The 26,365-nt window shown below is 39.4% G+C and overlaps 1 protein-coding gene across 1 annotated transcript in view; it reads left to right on the top strand.

Moving 5' to 3' along the window:
* The window catches only part of cubn (cubilin (intrinsic factor-cobalamin receptor)), a 167,520-nt gene that overhangs the window by 93,315 nt on the left and 47,840 nt on the right, over positions 1–26,365 (top strand). Inside the window, exons 35-49 of the mRNA XM_075452455.1 lie at positions 2,512–2,640; positions 2,761–2,893; positions 4,674–4,879; positions 5,691–5,872; positions 6,482–6,674; positions 7,406–7,603; positions 8,554–8,700; positions 9,645–9,835; positions 10,557–10,725; positions 11,812–11,986; positions 12,436–12,614; positions 14,040–14,249; positions 14,367–14,507; positions 20,106–20,290; positions 21,703–21,874. Of these exons, the coding sequence (XP_075308570.1) occupies positions 2,512–2,640; positions 2,761–2,893; positions 4,674–4,879; positions 5,691–5,872; positions 6,482–6,674; positions 7,406–7,603; positions 8,554–8,700; positions 9,645–9,835; positions 10,557–10,725; positions 11,812–11,986; positions 12,436–12,614; positions 14,040–14,249; positions 14,367–14,507; positions 20,106–20,290; positions 21,703–21,874 (2,610 nt within the window). The remainder of the gene's footprint in view (positions 1–2,511; positions 2,641–2,760; positions 2,894–4,673; positions 4,880–5,690; positions 5,873–6,481; positions 6,675–7,405; positions 7,604–8,553; positions 8,701–9,644; positions 9,836–10,556; positions 10,726–11,811; positions 11,987–12,435; positions 12,615–14,039; positions 14,250–14,366; positions 14,508–20,105; positions 20,291–21,702; positions 21,875–26,365) is intronic.

Genomic DNA, 26,365 nt, shown 5'->3' with positions numbered 1-26,365 from the left:
TCGCCTTGTCGCTTGGCCAGAGACCAAGCCTTATCCCTCAGCCTGATATGATTTGCCAGGTTATCATCAAACCATGGATTATCTTTGCCACTGACCCGATATCTCCTCATGGGGGCGTGCTTATCAATTAATTGAATAAAAACAGTTTTAAAATATTCCCAGGCTAATTCAACATCAACCATTTCACCGATACGGTGCAGGTCACCGTCATAAAGATCATGCAAAAAGGCTTGCTCATTAAAGTGCTTATAGTTTCTTTTATAAATGCGTGGTTTGGGTTTCACAGTTTTACATTTTCTGACGCAAGCAATAGCACAGTGATCACTAATATCATTGCAAAACACTCTGGTTGCACAATATTTAAAAGCACAGTTTGTAAGAATAACATCAGTGGATTTTTCCATATGCTTTGGATTTAAACGAGTAGGAGAGTTTATCAATTGCGACAGTTGCAAGACATCGCATATTTCCTGCAGCTTCCCCGGCATGCAGGGCAGGCAGTCCCAATTTAGATCACCCATCAAAATAAATTCTTTGTCGGATAATTTATTTAAGTGGTCCATAAGCTCAGTTGCAGCCTCGCAAACTGCTGACGCGGTGGACGATAGCACCCCACGATACTGAGGTCAGCGCCATTGGGTAGCTCCAGTTTAACTGTCAATAGTTCAAAATATTTAGCTCTGGTGCACGATTCGATGCAAGAACAGTTCAAATGTGATTTGACATAGATAGCAACGCCACCTCCTTTATTTACGCGGTCAGACCTGAAGATGTTGTATCCTTTGATGTGTATGGATGTGTTGGTTATTGAGGGTTTAAGCCACGTCTCTGAGAGAACCATAACATCGCAGTCAGCCAATTTTGCCCATATGCGAACAGAGTCTATCTTGTTTAATAGACTGCGCACCTTAAGATGAACAAAACGTAGCCCCTTGCTACTTGCCAGATCAGATGGAGTTTCGAGCTGGGTCCGTTCAGGCCCCGGGTTAGGGTGGATATTACCCGAGAGTAGCAACAGGAGAGTAATCCACAATGCCTTGATCGTTCTCCGCCGGTGGCTACCAGCCGCCACGACTGTGCGAGAGCGCAGCGCCTCTATAGAGCTTTAAAGTCCCGCCCCCTTTTTTGCTTTTTTTTCCTACTTCCGTCGTCCCCATGGGACCTCATGCCTGGATCTATTGACATGGGCAGGATGATGTCTTCTGTTCCCAGTCATTATATGCCTTTTTACAGTACACGCATGATGTTCTGGGGTTAAATATGGATGAGTTCATGCAAAAACATTGGCGATTTGTCGTAGGAGTGCCTGGTTAAACGTTGTAAAAAAAAGTTAGGGTAAAAAGACTACATTGCGTCGCATATGCTACGTCACTGATCATATTTCCCACCATGGACGAAGCCAGACATATCACCACCAGCATAGCAGAAGCTCTCCACGTGCCCCGACTGGTAGTGGTTCTCTCCTCGGCTCACAAGTTTTCGTTCGCCCTCGAAAAACTGAGTGAAACTGGCCAACGACAGCGCCATGATTGCTCTTCCTTCTTCCACTCCTCCGCGCGCCCAAACGTGATGACGTTTATTTTCCGTGCCAAACGCTACATGCTGTAGTTCGAGAAATGCTCTAAAAAATAACTTAACAATGAAGCACTTATGCCCGCTAAACTGTTACGCTACTGGTATGAAAAAATATTAAAAAATGTCCTACACAACATATGTGAAATGCAAGACTCAATTCCATCAAGCGCAAAAAATAGTTTTATTCCGTCATGGCTCCGTCATTGACTTGAATGTCAAATTATTACACTTCCGTGGTCCCGAGGGGAGGAAGTTGAATGACGTCAAGGAGGCGGGACTTTCAAGCTCTATCCACACCTGCTCTCGTAGCGGGCACAGGCCGCCCTCACACCCAGGTGAACCAAAGTGCAGTAATCCACCGAGAAAATAGTGCCGGTTCCGAACCCGACATGGTTGTGCATCGGGAGGTAATCCAATAAAAAGTAGGTGTAGAACTAACGTCCATTCCATTTTGTCCTGATTTATCCTCAACAGGGAATGTCAACGTGAGGCCCAGCAGGTAGAGCCAAACAGCAGGCAACATTGTTATGTCCGTTTTATATCTATTTCGCAAATTGCTCACTTAAATCAAGCAGATAATATTTTCATTGTAGAGGTGCACAACGGCAACACTTAGACAGTAGTTAAAAAACGGACAACATAAAATAAAACGCAGACAAGCTAGGACGTCAAACACACCTGCGCCGCCATCTTGTTTTTGCAATTAATTTGGTTGATAGCAAATTATATTGTGTTTGGAGGTCCAGCTTCCTTTTGTAGAGTTTTAGGGGAGGGATAAACAGAGTACCGAGCATCCACCGCAGACATGGCTTTAATAAGCTTCTCTTGCTTCATTCTTTCCATTCCATTCATTCTAGCTGAATACGATATAATCTCACCCCTGATTACAGCCTTTAGTCTAAGTCTACTTGTAATTCTAATTTGAAATTTTGGCAGGACGCTACTGTGGCTCTGACATACCTCATCCAGTGACATCCTTCAGCAACTCTATGGTGGTCAACTTCATCTCTGACAACTCCGTCTCCAGAAAAGGGTTTCGAGCTACCTACACAGCCTCCACCTCCAGTATATTGTGGCACACTGCTCACAGTTCTGGCTGCACACAGCAATTGAAATTGAAAGTCATTATGATGTCAGTCATTAGGATCTTGAGAAGACTTTCTCCTTCTCATCTCTTTTATTCAGGTTGTGGAGGAGATTTGGTGATGCAGAATGGGGCGTTTGACAGTCCCAACTATCCAGATGCTTATCCACCAAATATGGAATGTGTGTGGACCATCAGGAGTTCCCCAGGAAACCGTCTCCAGCTCTCATTCATGTTAGTGTATTTGAGTGTGGAGAGTTATCCACCAGAAAATACCAGTGATTAGATATTTTAATGTCAAAGTTGTTTCTGGTATAAGCTACCGTGTTATGGTGGTATATTTTCTTCATCAGTCTTTAACAAGTTGTTTGGGTGTCATAATATCCAACAGTTCTGTACTTCTGGTTATAAAAAAAACTCTACGTACACATATATGGTGAGACTGAAATGTCAGATGGTAGCAAAAGGTTTACAGTCAACCCTTATAAAGTCAAAAAATTATTGGACAGGGACACAATTTTGTGATTTTAACTATACACAAAAATGTATTCAAGGTACTGTTATATAATGACATGACCTAAAGTGCAAACTCTTACCTTTGAGTTGAGGTTAATAAATGTGCATCGGTGGAAAGATTTTGGACTAACACCTCTGGAATCAGTAAAACCCTCATTTTTAAGTGCTCAGTAGTTGCCAGTTGAATTGGTTAAATGAGCTCACAAAACATCTGCCATTTCTATTCTTTCAATGAAATTTGCTGTAACGTTTTTTTTATCTAATATTTTTCTGAACACAACAAGTCTGCTCACTCCATCCTGATTATCACAACACTCTTCATCTTTTTCCCATACACTGAGTAGCCAGCTATGTGCTAATTTGTCCTTATTAAAAATATCTGTTCTTTTTTGGCTGCATCACGGTCCAACACCTTTTGTTTTTAATATCCGAGCTTTTCAGCTCCCCTCTCCATCCCTTTAGGTCAGTTTTTACAAAATGCTTTTTAAACTTACATCAAGACATGTAATTAAATAACCTGTGAATGAGAATTTGCACTGTATGGTCTTAACAACCTTTGACATCTCCAGAAATGGAGAAAATGTTTCAGGAAGTAGCTCTGTCTGATATGATGTAATCTTCCGGTCTCACAGTCAAACTGTAGAAAAAGAGACATACATGTCAAATAGATAAAGACGAAGAATGAAAGGTTTTTTTCTGCCAGAACACTGGCCCAATTGTAAAGCTGTCCTCTGGGAATACTCCTTAAGCTCCCCGTGGGCCACTTTAGCATTGCTTGTAATTGGCTGTCATTCTCAATAGTGTTGAAAATCTTCACTCAATTTATGGTTCCCGTAATTTCTCCTATTGCATTTGAGACCATGAAAAATAAGGTTCTACAAGTGAAAATATTTTTTAATTTGGATGTGAATGCCCTCAAATGAAGTATAAGACTCTTCACTTTAAGCCTCTATGCATTCTATAACAGTAACTTGAATATGTTTGTGTAACACGCTACACTAAAGATAAAATAGTCTCTGTCCATATATTTCCAGGCTTAACAGTATGATATGAAAGGGAGAAAAAAAAGCACACTGTCAAAATCAAGTAGTCACAGAATTGCTAGAATTGCTGGCTATTATATTTGAGAATTGTCTTATTAACTTAACCTGCCAGGTGCCTATCAAGTGAGCTTTGAATATAGAATAGTGACAGCAGATAGATAAATCAGTCTATTTTGTGAACCTTTAGACAAATAAATAACATTTTAAAGAACAAGTTTCCTTTTCGAAGAAACAGATGATGCTTATATGATTCAGAAATAACTTAGTTTATATTAGGCATGGAAACTAGTTGTTGTCATCTAACTGTTTTCTATTGTGACATAATCATTCCTTGTTTGAACATTTTATAATGAAATGATACAATGTTGTTTAATCTATCTTTATTAATTCATGGAAAATAACTACAGTCACATTTTTGGTGAATACCATTAATAGTCTTTCTGTGTTTTGTTCAGTATATTTAACCTTCAAGGAGACTCAGACTGTCAAAATGACTACCTGGAAATCAGAGAAGGCAGCTCCACAGGACCTCTCGTTGGTCTGTTCTGTGGAAACTCGCTCCCCTCCAACTACACTTCTGTGATTGGTCACATTCTGTGGGTTAAGTTTGTCTCAGATGCATCAGTTAGTGGAGCAGGATTTAGAGCCACATTCTCTCATTGTAAGTGTTTATATATGGCAACAGTCCACTCATTTTCTTTATATTGATTTCATAAAATGCTTTTATTTAGGCAGTTTATGTTTTTTTTAAACAGATTAAATATTTTCAGAATTGAATGGAGGTTAAGTGTCTCATACAACTGAGTCATATGATCAATGCCATGTTAGGAATTCATTTTGTACACAACTGAGGGTTGACAATGTAAAGTTGCTATACCAATTAATGTTATTATTTAATGTAAAGGTACAGTGAAGAATATCCATAGATATATCAAACTCAAATTAGGTGATTCTACATTGTTCATTTTCTGATAATGCACTGACAATGTAAAGTTGCTGAGCTGAACATGTATTTCAAAAGAGATTGTGTCTTATCTCCAAAAGTCAACCTCTGTAAACCTTTCCGAGCACCAAATTCCATTTGTACTGGAGTATTCCTAATATCAATATCATGGCATTGAAATGACAATGCTTACATTTCTAATACGAGTATAGAGAGTGTTTCTTCGTTTTAATCTCTAATAGCAATGGCCAACGTTCATGGACTTTAAGTGTAGCTTTAAATCGTAAATGTAAAACTCTTAATTGAAGTACACCCATTGTCTGGGTTGGACGTGTTACTTTGGTGGGATAATGTTTCAACATCCTGTATCTGCAGGTAATACAGCAATGCAATGCAGTCTTTCCTTTTAATTACTCCTATTTATGTGTTTAGCCATGATGAATTTAGTTAGGTCTTTTCAAATTTGACTAAAGTTAAACTTTCAGGATGAATGAATGACCAAACCTATAACTACCTTAATGTTCTTCAGTGTATGGTGTTGATCTGATTGGAGAGTCTGGTGAGATCGCATCCCCACTGTATCCCAGGACTTACCCCAATAATGCCCACTACCGTTGGACCATAAATGTGGAAGGAGACAGCTACATCCAAATTAGCTTCTTGGACATGGACATAGAGGACCTATATGATTGCTCCTATGACCATCTGAAAGTAAGACTTTATATGCTATGAAATCAGTTTTAGCAGATGTTAGCAGATCATTCCTATCTACTGAATGCTTTAAAATGAATCCAGATCCAGCACAAATCATTGTGAAAAAATAGAATTTTCTTTTGCTTTGTACTGAGTAAAACATATATTTTTGAATACTTTGTATAGTTAAACTTGATGTCAACTAATCATGTGCTTTACACAGATGTACAACTCTTATCAGAAAAAGTTGGGATGCTATGGAAAATACTAATTAAATAAATCAATAATTTGTTTTTTTTAGATTTTAGACAATATGAGTTTGTCTCATCAACTTAAATTAATATGAATTAAGTTTTGCATTTCAGGCCTACAACAAAAAAAGAAAGTCATGGCATTAATTCACAGAGCAGTCTGTAGCAATGGAAATCTGCCTGATAAACCAAAAGTTACAGTTTAGGAGTGCCGCACTACCACGTTCATCAATGGGATGTTTAAAAAAAGAAGTCATAGTGACAGTCATTTGTGAACAGCATATGTATGGACAAAAAACCCCAAAACACAGTCATAGTAATGTCCAACTGGTATGATGAAAGCACAAGTAATCATTCTAAATCCTCTTCTCTCCAGATATTTGATGGCCCAGATGTTCATCATTATCCTATTGGTACATTCTGTGGTCTTTCCCTCCCTCCACCCCTAAGAAGTTCTGGAAGCACTGTCACCTTGCAGTTTCAGTCGGATTCAGTGATAGGAGGACGAGGCTTCCTTGTGGAATGGACTGCTGTGCAGGACTCCGGACCACCGCCCACCATCCCACCAGGTCAGACACAACAGTTAGTCCCTTTGAGATTTCTTTCATAAATCACACAATGTGTAAGACATCTATCCTCGTAGATTTTAATCATTTAACGTGGCTTGTTTCACAACATGAGATATATGCATTTATTTAATATATTTGAACTTATTCAATGTAATTGTTTTAACAAACAACAGTTTTATCCTAATTCTAAGCAATCTAGGTAGATGAAAGTTACAAATATGTATATTTAAATTATATCTAATTGATGTAAATACTTTTTAGTAAAGGCACAGTTTTTAGTGGAATGCTGAACTTCTTCCCATCGTTACTTCAGAGAGACTCGACCACTTACTTTTCCAGCCATTTTGTCCCCTATGCCAACCTTTTTGAGACTTCTGTGGCTGCCATCAGATGCAAGATGAGCTACTATTTTTCATTAAAACAGTCTTAGTTTAAGCCTTTGATATGTTTTCTATGTTCTATTGGAAAAGACATACTGGTTCATGAGATTTTCAACTAATAGCATTATGCTTTTATTTCACACAGCATTCCCCCCATTTTGAATTGGGTTAGAAATTCACTTTTATTAAAGGTGCAAACCAACTCGTTTCTTTACGAATTATTATGGAGAAATTGTTACAGAGAATGTCCACTAAAGATGATTGTGTTCCTGTATTGTTTTGCCTCTTGGCCCTGAAGACATCAGAACATTTGCCCTGTGAAGTCTTTCTAACCGTGTGTTTGTGTCTCAGGTGCATGTGGTGGATTGATTATGACAGGGGAGACTCCTGGTTTCCTTTATTCCCCCGGATGGCCGGAAAACTACCCTCCCAACCAGGAGTGCACCTGGCTTCTACGTTCCCCTGACTCTACAGTGGAGTTTAACTTCTTGTCTCTTGACATGGAGGGCTACCCCCCCTGCAACTATGATAGCATTGTTATCAGAGACGGTAAGCCATGACAGGAGAACACAGTCATGAAAAGTAACACCTGAGCTACTTTGAAATTCAGTACATCCAGTGAAAACTTTAGTTCAACTATCCTCATAAATCATCAGAATTGTGCCATGTAGTGACTTTTCTTTAAAGGGACACTATGTAATTTCTTCCCCCATCTAGTCGTGCAATTTTATTTTGCAAAGTCGAATGAATTTGCTCTCTAGCTCCTCGCGTTTTCAAATGTGTGTTGAACTACGGCAGGCGGTATGTGTCAAGATTCAAGAAGCTCACGTTGCCCTTTCAATTCTCTTTTTCGCTTTTTTGGCGACGAGGATCCCTTCTCCTGTGGCGTGGCATAACTATGGTCTTCCATTGCAAACAAAAGTGCAGGCCGTTCAGGCTGGTTTATACCAGAGAATGTCTAAAGGCGTAGACTGGCTCTGTTTTTACCTGCGTGCAAACGTGACGTCAAAATGGGGAAAACGCGATTCGAAGTGCTTTATGTCCCTCTCGGCACTTCGTCGTTTTTCATAGACCGGAAGGACATGGCAGCCTCCATAGAGCTTGCCCGCTCTATGTAGATACAGACAAGTTATTCTTCACTCAGGAGGATAAGTGAGATTTTTGACAGAGATAATTTTACACCAATGAGGACTAATTTATGAATGAATATGTTGATTTGAGCTAATAAATGACTTAATATATTACATAGTGTCCCTTTAATGTTACGGCTGCTGCTGATAATTAAATAATAAATAAGACCTAATTTTGTGAAATGAAGTGAAGTTAAATCTGCTTTGTTAAATGCTACGATAAAGGTGAGAACTCTGCACATTAGGTGGAATCACCATTATATACAGAATTTTAGCAAACCTCAGTAAAGAACCACCAGGCCTAGCACACTTTTCAGTGGGTCTGCTTGCTCTTGTAACGCACTATTTTTTGTGAATCTGTGTTTTCAGGTGGGACCAGTCTATCCCCTGTGCTGGCGAGTGTGTGCGGTCGGGAGTCTCCAGGTCCTTTGCACTCAACAGGAGACTCTATGTTCATACACTTCTCTTCAGACAGCACTGTGAATGGCCAAGGCTTTAACGCCTCCTACTCCAAAGGTTTTTTCATCTAATGCATATTCATAAATATCATATCCTCATTATTCCCATCATTTTACTTTCATTCAATCAACTGAACTGGTTAAGACCTTCAGTTCAGTTGATTGAATGAAACAAGTCAGCTGTGCTGCTGCAGGGTTGGAACAAAAACCTGCAGCCACACCGGCCCTTTCCTGGATCAGTTTGACACCCCTGCCTTACATGAAAGTGGAATCCCCATTTTTTTGTACAGCAATGACGCAATCCATGCTATTGATTTATTCATTCATTTTTTTTTAGTGATAAACATATCTTCATTCATGGACAAAGAAAAAAGTGAAGTATGGAACAAAGAAGAGAGTAGTAAATGAAAACCTCCACCTTAAAGGGGAATTTCGTTTTTTTTTTAAACCTGGACCTTATTTCTGGCATCAAATACGTTCATCTACTCATCGATAACAGTTTGGTGAAAGTCGGCGTCCTTCGGAAGATATTTAGATCACTTGAGATCCACGTATATCCGTATAACGAGAGAACAGGGCAGAGATAATACAGCCTCTAAATAAGGCATTATCTGTCTTTATTTCACCAACACTTTAAGACGAATGACTGAACGAACGCGTACTATTGCACTGTTAGCTCAGAGCTGCCATGTTGTTGTTATTGGGGGCTATCGGGGGGGCTGAAGGGAGCTTTCTACTCACACGTCTACTGGGATGACGTCATCGACGCGTGCCTCTGCAGAAGCATCTTTACACGGAATTTGCTTCTGATGCTGGTAACATGGTTCGTTATTGCGTATTTCCAAATCGCCATGTTGCACAAAACTAGCAGTAGCAAACTCCGTGTGAAGATGGCCGACTGTCGCAGAGGACGGAGGGAATGAGCTGTGCTGCAGCGGTGCGTCGATGACGTCGTGTGTAGAAACCCCCCTACATACATGATTAATTTGTTTGTTGTTTCAGGTTGTGGTGGCCTCCTGCATGTTGACAGAGGCACACTGAGCAGTCCCCACTATCCGCAGAACTACATGGCTGGTCTAGACTGTTACTGGCATGTGATGGTTACACCAGGCTTTAGAGTGTCTATAACTTTCGAAAGCCCCTTCCAGATTCAGGGCTTTGGAACTGGATGTAGCTCAGGAGACTATCTGGAGGTAAACAGCAGTCTATATATTGTCTATATATCTGTATATTATGCATTGAAGTTTAATACCCTCCATGCTATAGAAGGTAGAATTTTTTTACAAGTTAGCATCCACTTGAGATTTTATTTTGGTGTGAAGCTACTGGTGTTGTGAACACACAACTTCACAACATGAAAAGCAAAAAAAAGAGACAAAACTGAACTAAGCCCAGACAAACTGATAAAGACAAAACACGAGTGGAACTAAAACACAAACAACCGAAGTCTAGAATAATACAAGCTAAAGGAATCTGATTACAAATCAACAACTCAAGCTAGAACAAAAAACAATTGAGAACAAGACAGAGAGCAACCAAGGAGGAGCTATGAACAAAAAAAACAACTCAAGACTAGAGAATAAACAAATGACTGAAAAACAGACAAGAAAACTCCATAGAAACAACAGACAGTAAAACTAAGGCATGAAAAACAAAAGCAAAGTTCAAAATCCACAAACCCAAACAATGTTAAACATATGGAACAATTATTTATGAACTTTTAGCTGTTTTTATAAAAGAGAAACTTTAGGCTACTTAAATGAGGCTACATAGAAATGCATTCTGCTTCTGGGAATATTTTAGGCCCCATTGTTGTTTGTTTTTGTTATATTTTTCAGGTTTAACTGTTGTCACAAATGAATTGGTAAATTGCAGTTACTCTTGTCTCTTATTTACGCACTACTATTTCCACAGCTCAGAAATGGTCCAGATGGTTCAGCTCCACTACTTGGAGAACGTATCTGTGGTTCCAGTCCGCCGTCCCTACTCCAGACCACTGACAGCCACGTTTTTATCAACTTTGTATCAGATGCAAGCAATGAGGCCAGTGGCTTTAAACTGACTTTTGAAGCCCACAGTCAGGGTACAGTAACCAAATTTTTTAACCATATATATTATATATAATCTATACATGTATATATACTGTATATACATATATATGTGTATAGAAGAATAGAATAGAATAGAAAAATACTTTATTCATCCCATAAAATAAATAGATAATAAATAAATTCAAAAATATATAATATATAGTATAGGTGTGTGTGTGTGTGTGTGTGTGTGCGCGCGCGTGTGTGTGTGTAAAATCATGTAAGTCTTGTTATATGCCTTTTCTTTGATCAAACAAGATTTTATATTATCAGAAGATAAAGGAAAGAACATTTATATATATATATATATATGTATATATATATATATATATATATATATATATATATATATATATATGTAATGGTAATTTAAGCAGCCCATAAGATGATGAATAATGCTAAAATTCTTTCTATGTTAGAACACTATACATTACATTTTGTCACACGTGGCTGTGTAGCTAATTGCAATTAATTGTTAATTAATTGTATATTGATTTCATATTTTAAAATTTTGCCCAAATTAAACATTTTTTAATTCCAATATATGCTCCAAATAAAGATATTGTTACTGGACATGTTTAGTTTGTAGTGCATTGATTTGACTGCCTTTTTTTGGACTACTTAAACGGAGAGCAATTAATTTAAAAAAAAAAATGTTTATCATTCGACAGGCCCAGAACATGATTATAATGTCTGTAGAGAATATTTCCCTGTTTATTTTCGGAGATAAAATAGAATGTAGATTACGTCTACATTCTAGAATGAATTAAATATTTTGTGTTAGTAGTGATAATGCAGAACTTTGTACTCTTTGAGAATTGAATTGACCTTGTTATTACTTGGAGTATTCTACTCATTTTCACAGTAGCAGAGGTCATGATAATTGGTTTACGTTTTTTTCTGAAAGATTTCTTGTGAAGACAGATGTATGTTTGAGAAAGATATTCTTTTTAAAAAATTAAAAAACACACAAAGGTTCTGAAATCCTTTTTCATTTTTTTTTGCCAAAGGAATTTATTTGTATGCTGTCAATAATTAAAAAAACAAACTGTGGACCATTATTTCCTCTGTTTCTACAGCATGTGGGGGCTTCATTGAGCTCAGTGATGATGATCCACCAGGCTACATTACTTCACCTAACTATCCCCAGAACTACCCCCAGAATATTGACTGCATCTGGGTAATAACTGTGCCCAATGGAGAAGCTGTTCAAATTGACTTTGAGGATACATTCTACATCGAACCCACAGCCAGGTACACCTGTTACTTTCTTTTCAGCTTGTAGTTTGGTTATATATTCCTCCAAGAATACAGTAGTTTGAAATGACAAAAAGTAACATATTCTGAATATCTGAATAGATTGTAATTTTCTTTTCTTTTTTCAAAGAATTTTATGTAATCAATTTATTGAAAGATATACTGAAATTTCTTTGTATCAATGCTTTGGTATAAGTTTATTCTATGTTCCTTAAAAATACACAACATGCCAAAGAATTGTTAACTTCCCTACTTGATGGGGTGTTGGTGAGGTTATAGGTCATAGTCCAGATTTACCCGGCAAAGCCAAACCTCTGAATATGGAAAATATACAGACAAACGAACAGATTGGTGCCTTGTTTAATCCAACGCAAGGTTATGTCATATTTGGAAGGCATTACTTTCACGTTTTAATGTTTTTATGCACATATTAATTTTTTCCTCAGCTGCATCTATGATTACTTGGAGATCCGTGATGGCTCAACATCAAATTCTGACTTAATTTCCCGGCTCTGTGGCAGCACCAAACCATCTACCCAACATTCAACAGATTCTGCCATACTTCTTAGGTTTCGCACTGACACCAGTGTTACGCATATAGGATTTAAGGCAAAGTACTCCATTGGTAAGCAAATAGCTCTTATCACACACAATCTTCACAATCTGAAGAATCTTAGAATTTGAATGTAGACACAGGGGTGCAAACAAAAAGCAAGGAACCCCGTTTCCAGAAAAGTTGGAATGCTTTAGAAAACGTAGAAAAACTAGGGCTGGGCAACAATTAAAATTTTTAATCTAATTAATCACATGATTTCCCTGATTAATCACGATTAATCGCATTTGTACGCAAAATCCAAAAATGAATTTGAAAGTAGTGTATAGCTTTTAGCATTTCATTGTATTTTAAATGTACTGCCATATGAATGAAAGTGCCATAACATTTGTTGTGCAAACACACTTTTAACATCAGCATCTTTCTGTAGATTTTATGTAGAAGCCTCGCTCCACTGTCTGTTTCCTTGAATGACTTGCTGCTATCAGTTGTGTGTTTTGCCTTTAAGTGATATTTTAGACTGGAACTACTACGCTGAGAAGACAATTCAACTTGGCAGTGTTTACAGATGACTTTGGTTCAGTCGACTCCGACGTCTGGAAGAACTTTAAAATGAAAATGGCCGAGTAAAAGTTCCGTACCCTTCTCCATGTTTGGTGGATCCGCCGATTACTTTCTTTTCCGGTTCCGCAGCAGATGGCAACAGACTTTTACAAAATAAAAGCCTGTGAGCAACAAAGTTTTACATTAATAAAATAAATAATAAAACCTGCGTTAATGCGCAATAAAATATTTATCGGTGTTAAAAAATTAGCGAGTTAATGCGCCCAGCCCTAAGAAAAACACATATTAACCATTAATCTAAATCATTTATTTAGTTGAGAATAGTATAAATACAAAGGACATCTGGTCTGAGAACTGTTGCTATTGTATGGAAAAATCTTTTAGATTTTATACTTGTTGTTTAAAGAAATAGAAAAAAAAAGCACAGCCCATGAGGCCACTTCACCAATGTGTTGCATCAGGTCTTCTTTTAAAAACACCCTGTTGGATTAACAGATCCAAACTGAATACAAAGTGGAGTCTTACTCCTCTTACTGTGGAGTCATGCTGTTGTAACATGTTCAGAATGTGGTTTGGCACTTAGATAAATATTGCATGGATGCTGGGATATGTTTTTCCAAATATGTGAAATGATCACAGGATCAGGATCACAGGTGAAAGAGGTTTAGATTATCAATGCCAAATCTGGCCTGGGAACGCCTCAGCTTTATGGTGAAACTCATATCTTAGCAACAGCAGCATTTCCTTTTGTGATATTACTTGAAAGAAAATAGGAACTTTAAATCACACATAGTAGGTATGATTAAATAATTTCTCGTGAACAAAAATGCATTAAAACTCAGAGACATCTGATGTTCATATAATTTTTTTTCAAAGAAAACGAAGCAACAAAATTGCGGTTGCTCTCATTTTATATCTCCCATCTCCTCACAGCAACGTGTGGAGGAACCTACGTCGGTCAGACAGGAACGATCCACAGTCCTGGCTTCCCTGGATCTAATTACCCTGATGGCGCCAACTGTGAGTGGTACTTGGAGGGGCCTACTGGACACTACCTAACCCTTACCTATGAGAATTTGAGCCTGCAAACCACTCCAGGATGCTCTGATGACTATGTGGAGGTCAGAGAGTACAATGCCTCTGGTGAGAAAAACAGAAAGATCAGTTATTTTTAAGTTATGCACACAACACACACATACTATCTGTGTTTGTTGGTGAGGCAATAAGGCAACTAAGACTAATTTTATTTGAAATGTATAGGGCGTCTACTGGGCCGACACTGTGGCAGCAACCTTCCACCCGCCATGGACACTTCTGACAGTTTTGCTTATGTCAAATTTGTGAGTGACACAAGCATAAATGCAGCTGGATTCAGACTGCTGTTTGAAGCCAGCATTGAAGGTATGATCATACACTAAACATTGGTAAGCATTGCCTACTCTAAGACCGCACATTGTTTTTGGTAAAATATGAGTGAGTCATTTCACCAGTCATGGTAATAGAGTTCTGAAATCATGAAATTCAGTTCACTGTTTTTTCACGATCATTTGAAACATTCTACAGTGTCTCACAGAGGATGTCTTTATTGTTCTGTTTAGTTTTTTTTAGCATTCATTTCAAGATTGCTGTTCAGCACTATTTTAATCCTGATTTTATAACTGTAGCATCATCTGGTAAAATCACCATCCAACTAACTTAAAGACAATGTCTGTCCTTACATGCGTGTGTGCAATGATCTACCACAGAGGAGCGGCAGGATGTCTTGAGTGTTTCTTAAACAGTTCACATCATCATCATACTTCAGTCTGTAGCGTTATTGGTTATCAAATATAAGGATTTATCTTAAACCTCGAATTTAGGGCACCACCTACCTATATTTTAACTTTACGTTACAGTCAGGTAGGAAACTGTTAAAATCTTACGATCCTGGTATGTTAAATTAATAATCAGTTAATAATCAATTAATAATTAATTAATAATCAGTCTCATATCTCGCTACTTTCGTGAAGTTCTCGTTTGGTTGGACAGACATTACGTAAAGAAAGCATACGACACAATCTGTGATTATAACATATATATATATAGATATATGAACTGTTTATTAAAATGATATGACCAAAACATGAACCTTTAAAACAAACAGGAGATGCATTGAATATGGGTGATTATATAAACCACTTAGTGAATGGAAAATAAAATATGGGGAATGGGGAGATACTGGATGTATTCAAATAGTTTAGGTTGGCTGACTATTTGACGCTAAATACTGACATTTCGGATTAATGTATCATTCTGTGAAAGCCTCGAGACATCCATCAAACCCACTTTAAGGTGAAAACGGGTCGGTCTTACTGTGCTGAAGTTCTGCTTAGTCAGCTCGGAACACGGCAGCGGCCACGCGGGGTCCGAGGGGATTTCTCTTCCGCTCTCTGGGCCTTCCTGGTTGTGGTGGCTGACTTTAGCGGACTTCTCAGTTGCTTCTTTCACTGGGAAACGGGAACGATGGTGCCGAGGGCTGTGGTTAGATGATCGAATCTTCTGAGTGTCAGTGGGTCCGTTGCTTCTCTGATGAAGTGAACTTAAGTTCACAGAAGATTAATAAAAGGTTGCTTGGAGTTGGCTTTCTGGGTAGGAAAACTTCATTCTGTTCTCATCTTTGTTCGGGTCTTTCTTTCTCGTCTCACTGGAGGGTTTCCTCCGGTCATCCTCACGGCCTTCCGCTCTCTCCTGAGATTATGGGAAAACTCCCAAACTCTGGTGAGCTCTTCTCTTCTGCTCAAACCATCTCCAAAACTCTCTGAGCAGCTGTTCTCTGCTCAAATCTCCTTCTGAAACTCTGGGTTGAAACTCTTCTGGAACAAGAGGCAAGAAGCAAGAGAACGAGAGAGAGACTGTGTTTTTCGCGGGCTCCGGGTTTTGACTCTCGGAGGCGGGGCGTGACGTAAGCTTACACTACTCTTTCAGCCAATGATATGCCTGAACTGTGTAAGATGATCTGTTTTGCGTGGGGATTTCTGGATGAGAAACTCTGTCTCATAGAACATTTGTCTCGGTGATTCTGAAAACACCACATCTTGTTAAGATATGCAGATTAAAGATATAACATAGACTTGCAATATAAAGACATCAAAATAACACACAACGTAATTGATGATTATGACTTTCAAAATTCAGATGAATATCTATGAAATCGTGACATATGAATAGTGAACCACACAATGTTAATTTTCTGTGTTAACAATGGGGATACCAAACAAATACCAAATAGATACCGAAGGGACATCGTTAGAGGTTAATAGTTGCATATATCTTGTCCATTTTACTGAGTCCTCTGGGATTTAAATGTTCAACTAATCAACACTGCAGACCACTAGGGGGCAATGTGGTTCCATCAGGCAGGTTGGGCATTTTCAACCAAAATCAGTTCTTTGTCAATATTTAAGCCAGAATCGTACAAATTGTCTCTATATGCGTCTTGTGATCAAGCTGGAAACCTGAAAGAAATTGTATACGGTTATCAAACACATTTAATATAGTTTTAAGATTCGACTAAAAGTGAGTCTTAGTGAAGTCTTCTCAGTTCGTATGTAGCCATCTGGTCTCTTTCTCTGGGGGAAGAGGGTGTTAACATGTCAATTCGATTCATGGTGAAGATAAGATAGTGAGGTCTCCAACATCTCCAACAGAAAGGTCCTTTGTTCATTCGAGTTTTCCAATTTTTATGGCAAGTGTCTGTTGCTTATTTTTCACTCCCAAAAGCTCTTAAGAGGGTAGAAGGTTAACGTAAATTAGGCAGTTTCTGTCTCTTTTTCCTTTGTGGAAAGAAAATGAAGATCTGGTTTATATCCACATACGTAAACATCCCCCACAGGAATGTTGGTTTTGTCAAAGTTTGAAAACTCTTAATCCACACGGCACTGTGACTGCTACAAGTCAATGAATGGATTTTGCTTCGATAAATGCATATTGGGAAAGTGATGATGACCCAATTAGATATTAGAATTGTTATCATCATGTGGATACTGCTTTACTTTTTGTCTCTCTACTCGCACTTGCCCAAGCTAAACCCCCCACTGTTATCTTCTTAAAGCAACTCTAGAATGTTTTCCACTTTAAAGTGAAAGAGGATCAAATTGATGGAAGCCTGGACAGAGCCAATGTATTTCAATAGGTTCAGCTCAGATCAACTCTCAGCATGCTCCTCCAGGGCCACCAGCAACACAGACCTCACACCCTACCTGAGCCCACGTCCTCCCTGTTCCACCTCCATAGTTTCATCTTCAGTTATGAATCTTAACACAGCCTGACCAACGTCTCCCTCATCAGGACACAATAAATTCTTCTCTGGCAATAGAACAAAGTCAGGTGACTCTGTTCAGCCAATCAGCAAGGGTCAGACGACTTCACAATAGGTGATGTCACGAGCTCTGACCAATCAGGAATGAGCCAGAAGCAGTCAAACTTTCTCTTAAGTAAAAAAAATCTAAAGTAAAAAAAACAAACATGTCTTGCCCCCAATAACACTCAAGAGTTGGAACTTTAAATTCTCAAGTATATCAGTGAGTGACCTTTGAAGGGTTAAGAAAAAAACTGTATTTTCATACAAATTACTGTCAAACAAAAATCCAAAAGTAAACTTTTCTCAGAGTTATGTACAAAAACGTTACTTACAGTTACTTAAAACTGTTTTTCAATGAATAATGGTCATCTTTCTAATATATATAATGTATAAACTTCAGTGCATTTTCCTATATTGAAAAAATTTGGTCTCACATTGCCTTCAGGAAATGAGATCGAGGGAGATCCTTCAGCTAGCTGTCACTCATGATTCCACACCTCTGTCATCTGAACCCCCGTCCCTCATGGGTGACAGTGCCAAAAGTTTAACGCTGAAAAAGGAATATGAAAAAATAAAAATGGATCTGATGGTGGAAAAAATCTGAAGTTGAAAAGAAAAAAGGTTTTGAAAACAAAAAGTCTCAATCTGAAACTAAGAGGGGAAAAAAAGGCAAATGATATAGTGTAAATTTTAAATAAAAAATATCTGAACAAAAAATGAATTTCAATCTGAAATCATTTTTGCTGCACTTCTTTTTATTTTGAGTAAAATTTTTAAGATCAAGATTTAACTTTCATTTTCAAAGCACATTTTTTCAATTTATTTTTAATCACATTTTTATCAAATTTTGATATCTTGTCATGAAATAGGAAGTTGTTATATCTCTAACAATCTAAACTTGATGTGTTCGATGATAGTCATTTTGCAGAAGGAACTTTTTTGTTCTACTCTTTGACTTAAAACTCCTTGTCCATCTTACCAGCTCAGAGAACATGTGACAAAAGGACAATGCCTTATTTTAAAACTTGCTACTGGAAATAAGGCTGTGACAGCATGCTGAATTCCAGTATGACACCAAAACTTATTATAAATCATGCTGGGAATGATGCCTCACTGTACATTCTGTCATTTTAGTTCCAATGACTTCCAGTAAAATGCCAGTCTTTCGCTGTGAAAGAGGAAGTTGCCGTTACTCAACAATACATGGTCCGATACCACCTATATTTCTCACGATTGATAATGATCCCAATCTGACCACATCTGCATGTCAGTAATGACTTAGAGTCACAGTGCCAACCGCCTTCTGCCTTCTTATATGTGAAAGTCATACGATGTGCTTCTACAGTAAAACAGATTATTCACAAGTGAAAAACATTCAAGACAGTTAAAAATCTTCCCTCGAGTGGAAGTTGAAGCAAATTCACAACAAAAACATTTGAATGATAAATTGACGCTGCAAGCAGCGATGAACAGCTTTTTCACCTTGGTGGCCCTCGAGCTTGTGTTGCAGAAGAGGGGCCACACGAGCCACTTTGACAGATTTAGGCCTGGCTTGGTCAAAGACTTTGCTCGAAAGACATAAAGATAACCTCTTCTGTACAAGATATGATGTCACCCAGTAACCACATCATGCTGCTTGGTGGAATTAAATTAATTGGATGTAATTTCAATGAATTGCATCCATCCATCCATCCATTATCTGCCGCTTGTCCGGGGATCGGGTCGCGGGGGCAGCAGCTTGAGCAGAGAAACCCAGACGTCCCTGTCCCCGGCCACTTCCTCCAGCTCTTCTGGGGGGACCCCGAGGCGTTCCCAGGCCAGCCGAGAAACATAATCTCTCCAACATGTCCTGGGTCTTCCCCGGGGCCTCCTCCCAGTGGGACGGGCCCCGAAACACCTCACCGGGGAGGCGTCCAGGAGGCATTCTCACCAGATGCCCGAGCCACCTCATCTGACTCCTCTCGATGCGGAGGAGCAGCGGTTCTACTCTGAGCCCCTCCCAGATGACCGAGCTTCTCACCCTATCTCTAAGGGAGAGCCCAGACACCCTGCGGAGGAAACTCATTTCGGCCGCTTGTATTCGCGATCTCGTTCTTTTGGTTGGAACATAGATTGACCGGTAAATCGAGAGCTTCGCCTTCTGGCTCAGCTCCTTCTTCATCACGACGGGCCGGCGCAGAGCCCGCATCACTGCAGACACCGCACCGATCCGCCTGTCAATCTCCTGCTCCATTCGTCCCTCACATGGTGAACAAGACCCCGAGATACTTGAACTCCTCCACTTGGGGAAGAATTGCATTGAATTGGATTAAAATACATTGCTTTGTATTGAGGTGGATTATTATAAACTCGGTTGCACATATTTTTTTATATAATAAATATAATAAATATGAATAAAATTAGACTGTGAATTTACATTATGTGAATAAACGGAATAAACTAGAGTTTATTCCGTTTATTTAAGATTGCTATTATTGTCATCCTGTTTGTGTCTGCTTTTGTTCAGCCTTGCACCAAATTATTATTATTTTTTGCTTCACCAGCTTTTTGGATTCCCTGCCAGTGCAGCGTCTTCAGACTTCCGATCTTTTTGGTTCATCATCTGTGAAATTGTAATTTCACATGTCTCTTTGTTTTTTTCTTTTCTTCTACTTCTGCAGCTTGTGGAGGCCAACTTAATGCTCCCTCAGGAACCATCTCCTCACCCAATTACCCCAATTTATATCCTCACAGCCGAGTGTGTCGCTGGGAGGTGGTGGTGACACCAGGCCGCAAGGTTACGCTCACCATCAATGACCTGCGGCTGGAAAGTTCTGGTAGTGTCTGTCCGTTTGACTACCTTGATGTGAGTTACTATCTCCTAATACTTTTTTTTTTTTGTATTTCATCTCTTTATCTTTTGAGTTTTATCATGCTCATTTGAGTACTCAGGTTTAAACAAGATGTAGTTGGTCACCAAAGGAAATTATTAGGTTGTATTTTATCTTAATTACTTTTCGGCCCCGATTTCCGATCACGTAATCGGATCGGGACATCCCTACTTCTATATACTGTAAAAACACTTCATTATAGTATTTGATTTCATGTGGACTTTGAAGGCAGCAAGGCACTCTATTGATTGAGCAAAAAGAGCCAGTGGTGTTGTCATAATAGAGCCATAATGGTGCATTGTAAATGAGGAAGAAATGTAGATGGTGAAGAAATGAGGCCTGTTACCCATGTGCCATGTGAATTGGGAGGGCTATTTAGATTCTAACTAAATGATGGTGCTGAAGGCTGAAGAGATTTTGATGACTGAGAGGAAGCGGGGAGGCTGAACTTTGTTTGGGCAGTTTGGGCTGAGTGTAGGGGTGTGATTAAAACAAAAATACAGCATGACTAGCATGAGCCCTGATGCCTGGCAAAGTTGACTTTTTGGTTGGTTACTTTGGGGCCGGATGGAGGAATACCTGGACATATGTTTTATGATGGCATGGGTGATGAGTTCTACTGCCACCGGAAAGACTAAAACATCTGCATAATCACTTTAGAAGTCCACTGCTATTCATTCTGTCAGTTCATACTGTAGAGCTCTGATTGACAAATATGTTAATTGTGGATGAACATATGAATTATGTGCTGTAATTAAATCTTAGGTACCAGCTGCTCACCAGGCAGTGCAAGGGAGGTTCTCAAAGATTGGAACAAAAACTCCATTCTCATCAGTTATGTTGTGTTTTATCAAACACATCACCTAACTGCTTCTGTACGTTGTTTAGCTGTAACATAGCAACCTACATTTGTGGTTCATATACACAGGGAGATTTGCAGCTGAAAAGTGTGACTACAAAAAGTCAAAAGAAAGTATGAGATGCAATAGTGTCAACATGGACCAGGCACTCAAAGCTTTTGAAAGCTGGTCCCACACCCTACCCAGTTTTAAAATAGTATTTCAGGGGCAGCTCACCTGGAAGCCTGAGCCCCACGTGCAGAGACTGGGTCACCACAGCAAGGCCATTAACTACATGTCACTCCCCCTGTTCTGTCTCCACTACACCACAGCCATCAAAACTAAATGCAAAAAGCTCCAAAAGTATATGCTTGGAAATAAAAAGGATGATATTCCTAATTCTTGGTGAAATGCTTGGTGATTAGATTAATAATGATGAAATATTTGGAATTTTGATCAAATTAATACACCATTCTATTATTGACATTTGCTTGGTTCAAACAGGAAGATAAGAGAAAATGTATGACTTTGAAAACTTTGTGTTCCAGGTACTGAATGGATTGGCGGCCGATGCCCCTCGCTTACAGCAATTCTGTGGTTCTGTACCAGCAGGCACTCAGGTGCGTTCCTCTGGAAACACTATGGCCATTGTGTTCCACACCGATGCTTCTGTATCCAGTGGTGGCTTTATGGCCTCTTATTCCTCTGACGAGCCTGCAGGTGAGATGTTTTATCTGGCAAAAGTTGTTCCCAGTTTTACTAAGCCTGGCTCCAATGGGAGTAGTCTATGAGGACCAGAACAAACATACATTTTAGTTATCAGGAATGTAAAGTTCACCAATGCTAACTGAGCTTGTTTTTTGCTAAAGAAACCGGATATGTAGGGAAAAAGCATGTACCTGGTTACCGCTTCACTTGAAAATATTCAAGAAGTTCTATTTTGCTGAGGCTATTTATCAAGTCGACTTTCTTGAATAAATGATCAAATAAATAGAAATAATAATGAACAAAGTATTTTCTATTCTATTCTAATCTATCCTATTCCCAAATAACCATCATCACTAAAATGTGACATATGACTTCACTCTTTATTGTAACTGCATTCAAATTTGTTGTTGTTTTATTATAGTTCAGGACAGGACAGCACATGTAAGAGAAAAAGGAGTTGGGTCTGTTCACGTGGAGCAGTTGACCAACTGCTAAAAGACTGGAATTATAGTAGAGGGATGGTGGAAATTGCCAAAAATTGCCATGAATGCATTGGGGTATGTTAGCCTGGTTATGACTGATAATGTCACAGACAGTGTCAGCTGTAGCACAGAACAAGACAATAAGAACAAAACGTTCTGTCAGGTAGCTACGGATAATGCATTGAACTATGACGGTTTGTGTTCTCTTAGTGACTAATTGATCTGCTGAAAGAATAGTTGCTCCTTATAACATTTGAATAAAGTTGTAACAGGGTCACCTCTACTGACGCAGTTGAGGACAGGGTAACTGCTTCCGGCCACCTGGTGGTCCTGTCTACCATGGTGAGGAGGCGAGTAAACCGACGGGAGTGAGGCAGGGAACCCACCAGGTCCACATTCACATGGTCAAAACGCTTCTCAGGTGCTACAAAAGGTGCCAAAGGGGCCTTGCACCTTGGCACGCTGACATGCCATACAAGAACCCGCCCAGGCCCTAACATCCTTCTTAAGGACCAGCCAAACAAACTTGTGAGGCCTTTCTCACCCTGATGAGAAAGGCCGTGGATAGTGTCAAAGACCCGGCGTCACCAGCCAGCAGGCACCATAGGGCGCTGTTGGTGGCGTTGGCTCTGTCGAACACCGCATCCTCTAGCCTTAGCGCAGTGGGGCCCATTCATTTGAATCAGGTGTGCTGGAGCAGGAAACATGGAAAACATGCAGGGTGATGTGCCTTGAGGACCAGGGTTGGGAATCATTGATCTAGAGAACGGTAAGACCTACAATTGATGGTCTTTCGTGGAGATCAAAGTGAGCATAAAATGCATTATGATTGTCTGGCAACATGACTCACATGGTATAGACAGACCTACCTTTGTAGCCTGTGATGGTCTTAATGACTGGCCTGTATTTATTGTTATTGGTCTCTGTCTAGTCTCTGCTATAGTCTCTACTTTGCTTCTTTGATACCAGCTTTTAGTCTTGCTCTGGCAGTGTTGTCATGCTTCCATGTAACTTATTTACACATTTGCTGATGTTACTAACATTTAACCCTCAAAACAGATGCGCTTTTTCTGTGTGCCAATGCGTGTTCTAAATCCATCTTGCATAGCTGCTGCAGGTTTTTCTGTCCACACTATAACTATAACTATAATCTTTTTTTAATCAGCTGGGAGTAATTCGTAAGAAAAATCTTGTAAGAGAGGTAAGAGAAATATGATGTGACAAACCAAAATAAGGATGTTGAGGGGCTTTTCCACTGCCAGCAATGTTTGTATAAACATTGTCTGAAGTATGTTTTCCTTTCTGGATGGGATACAACATACTGGTGTAATTAAGGTTAGACAGTTTCGGGGGTCTAGTTTTTAAAACATGCCAGCAACAATAAAATTAGATTTGTTTTGTTGTGTGTTGTTGATAGTAAAAAGCATTAAAAGCTCAGAGGTAAATTCTACAGTCAAATAATATAACCAGGATCTCCAAAACTGCCAGTTTTTAAACACCAAGCAGGACTGACATAAATGCAAAGCGCTCATTCTCTTGTCTTGCTCTCATTGCGCCTTATTCAAGAAAATATGCGTATTTTTATTCTAAATTTCTCTCACTTTTTTCGTATGAAGGTCTCGTACCAACACGTCACATCAGATTCAACAAAAGCTCTTAATTTTGGGAAAGTATGTAAACGACCTGCGTAACTGATGAATGCCACTCATTCGTATTCAAGTGCGTATTTAAGTGCACGTGCACGAGGATAGTAAATTTGCATACTCCATGCCCAAAATAATACCATATAAGGCTACGCTTCCTATCTCCTGTGCCAGGATGTGTTGAGTTTTGAGTTATGAGAACGGCATCAAGGCGCAAAAAGAACACCTTTAAGGGCTCTGAGATTGAAGTTCTGCTTTCAGAGATCCAAAAAGGAAAATCTGTCATTTTTAGCATGTCAGTAGTGGAATTACGGGACCTGCTAAAGCGAAGAAATGGGAAGCAATTACGAGTGCTGTTAATTCTGTGTCACTTGTAGTTCGTAATGTAACCGAAACAAAGAAGAAATGGTTTGATATGAAAATGGCTAAAAAAAAAAATGTATCGGCATGGCCAGGCGCTCGATGACTGCAACAAAAGCCGTGCAATCAGTTGTTGCCTCATCATGATGGCACTTTGATGGGGCGGTCCATAAGGGGGGTCTTCTGGCACCACACCTTCTGGTCTGCCTGGGCTGGTTCAGGTAGTGGGAGACCCTCGTTCATGGCAATATTGTGCAAAACACAGCATGACAAAATAATCTGGCATGCCTTCTCTGGGCTATAGAGCAGTCCGCTCCCCCCCCCCCCCCCCCCCCGCGCGCTGTATCGAGACACACCCACCTGGCCTTCAGCTCAGTGCGCTCCACAACGGCAAGGGTGCTTTGATGCGTATATGTGTGCAGTCTATTGCTCCGATTATGTTTGGCAGTCCAGCCACGGCATGAAAGTCCCTCTAAATTTGTACTTGTTCGATAGCGGGAATTTGATGTACCATGGGTGATAAACTGATGAGAGCTATGATGACCAAGGGTAGCGCACAACTCACAGAGGACTGGGACACACCCAATCTGTCTCCAATTTCGCTCTGAAAGGTTCCTGTGGCCAAAAATCCAAGGGTGGTGAGGACTTGGATGTGTGGTGGAATTGGGTTTGATCGGCGTGTTTCTTTCTGGACTTGTGGCTCTAGCAAGCTGCATATTTGCAGCAGCACAGTCCTTAGCAATCTAAATCACGATGTCAGCCATTCGTCTGTCTCCGCAAGGATATCTACACGGTCTCGGAACACACGCTCTCTTCCAAGAGCCTTACGCGCTAAGACATTCAAAAGTAGCAAGTCAGCTGCTGGTTACGCTTCCCATTGAACTTGTTATATACAGAGTCAAATTAACCTTCAATCAAATAGAATATTGTCAGCATAATTATGGGGTACAATGTATATATATTTATTTATGATGTCTTCAAAGTAATTAAATATACAATCCATTAGTCAAGCAAACTTGATTTGAATAACAGCGGACTATTTTACGTGACTCCTACAACAGGTCTGGGTCACTCGTAAATTCTGTTTGTACCTGAAAGAAAACTCAAAATACAAAAAAATTGGTAAATGCGCAAGTTCCCTTAAATCACTCATACGCAGAAGTTAAGAACAAATCTGTTCGTACGAGTGGTTCTTGAATGAGGCCCATTGAACGTAACAGCTTTATATCAAATGTTTTTAAAGCCAAGTTGTCTCTAATTTCCTGAAGTATCACTCTTTTTATTCAGCAGCATTTACAGTATTATAAGAAGTACTGAATGGTTGTTTGTGTGGGGGAAAAACAACCCCAAACATATTTAGTGCTTTGTAGAGCCTACATAAGGTAAAAAGTTGCTATATAACTACAGGCCATTTTTCAATTTAGAGGGAGGAGATCAACTGAAAACTTCCATGCATGCATTGTTTTAGGTCCAGAAAGCATTATCTTAAAGAGATAGTTCGCCTCTTTTGACATGAAGCTCTATGACATCCCATACTAACAATATCGTTTATGAACATTGACTTATCCCCTACTGCGTACTGTGAGCCGAGTTCAATCAATCAATCAATCAAACTTTATTTATATAGCCCTTTACAAATAGCCAACTGGTACTCAAAGTGCTTTACAACAGGATAAAAACAACAATACATAAAACAAAACATAAAACACGATTCAGAAATGGTAAAAGTGCTAAAAGTGCTGCAGGGCATTAAAAGCCTTCCACAAGTGCAATAAAATTAGTATAAAATTAAGATAATTAAAAAAGAGCGGATAGAATGGATGCATAGTGGCCCTAATCAGAGTTCGAACGCCAGTCTAAAAAGGTGGGTCTTAAGCTTTGATTTAAAAAGGCCGAGATCAGTGATGGTGCGGATATCAGGGGGCAGTTTGTTCCACAGTCTAGGAGCAGCAATGGCAAAGGAACGATCACCCCACTGCTTCGATCTCGACCTTGGGACAGGAGTAATGTGTTCACGC

The sequence above is a fragment of the Odontesthes bonariensis genome, chromosome 20 (genome assembly GCF_027942865.1).
Source record: "Odontesthes bonariensis isolate fOdoBon6 chromosome 20, fOdoBon6.hap1, whole genome shotgun sequence".
NCBI lineage: Eukaryota > Metazoa > Chordata > Actinopteri > Atheriniformes > Atherinopsidae > Odontesthes > Odontesthes bonariensis.
The sequence above is the reverse complement of the archived record's forward strand: the minus strand, read 5'-3'. Positions and strand labels throughout refer to the sequence as shown.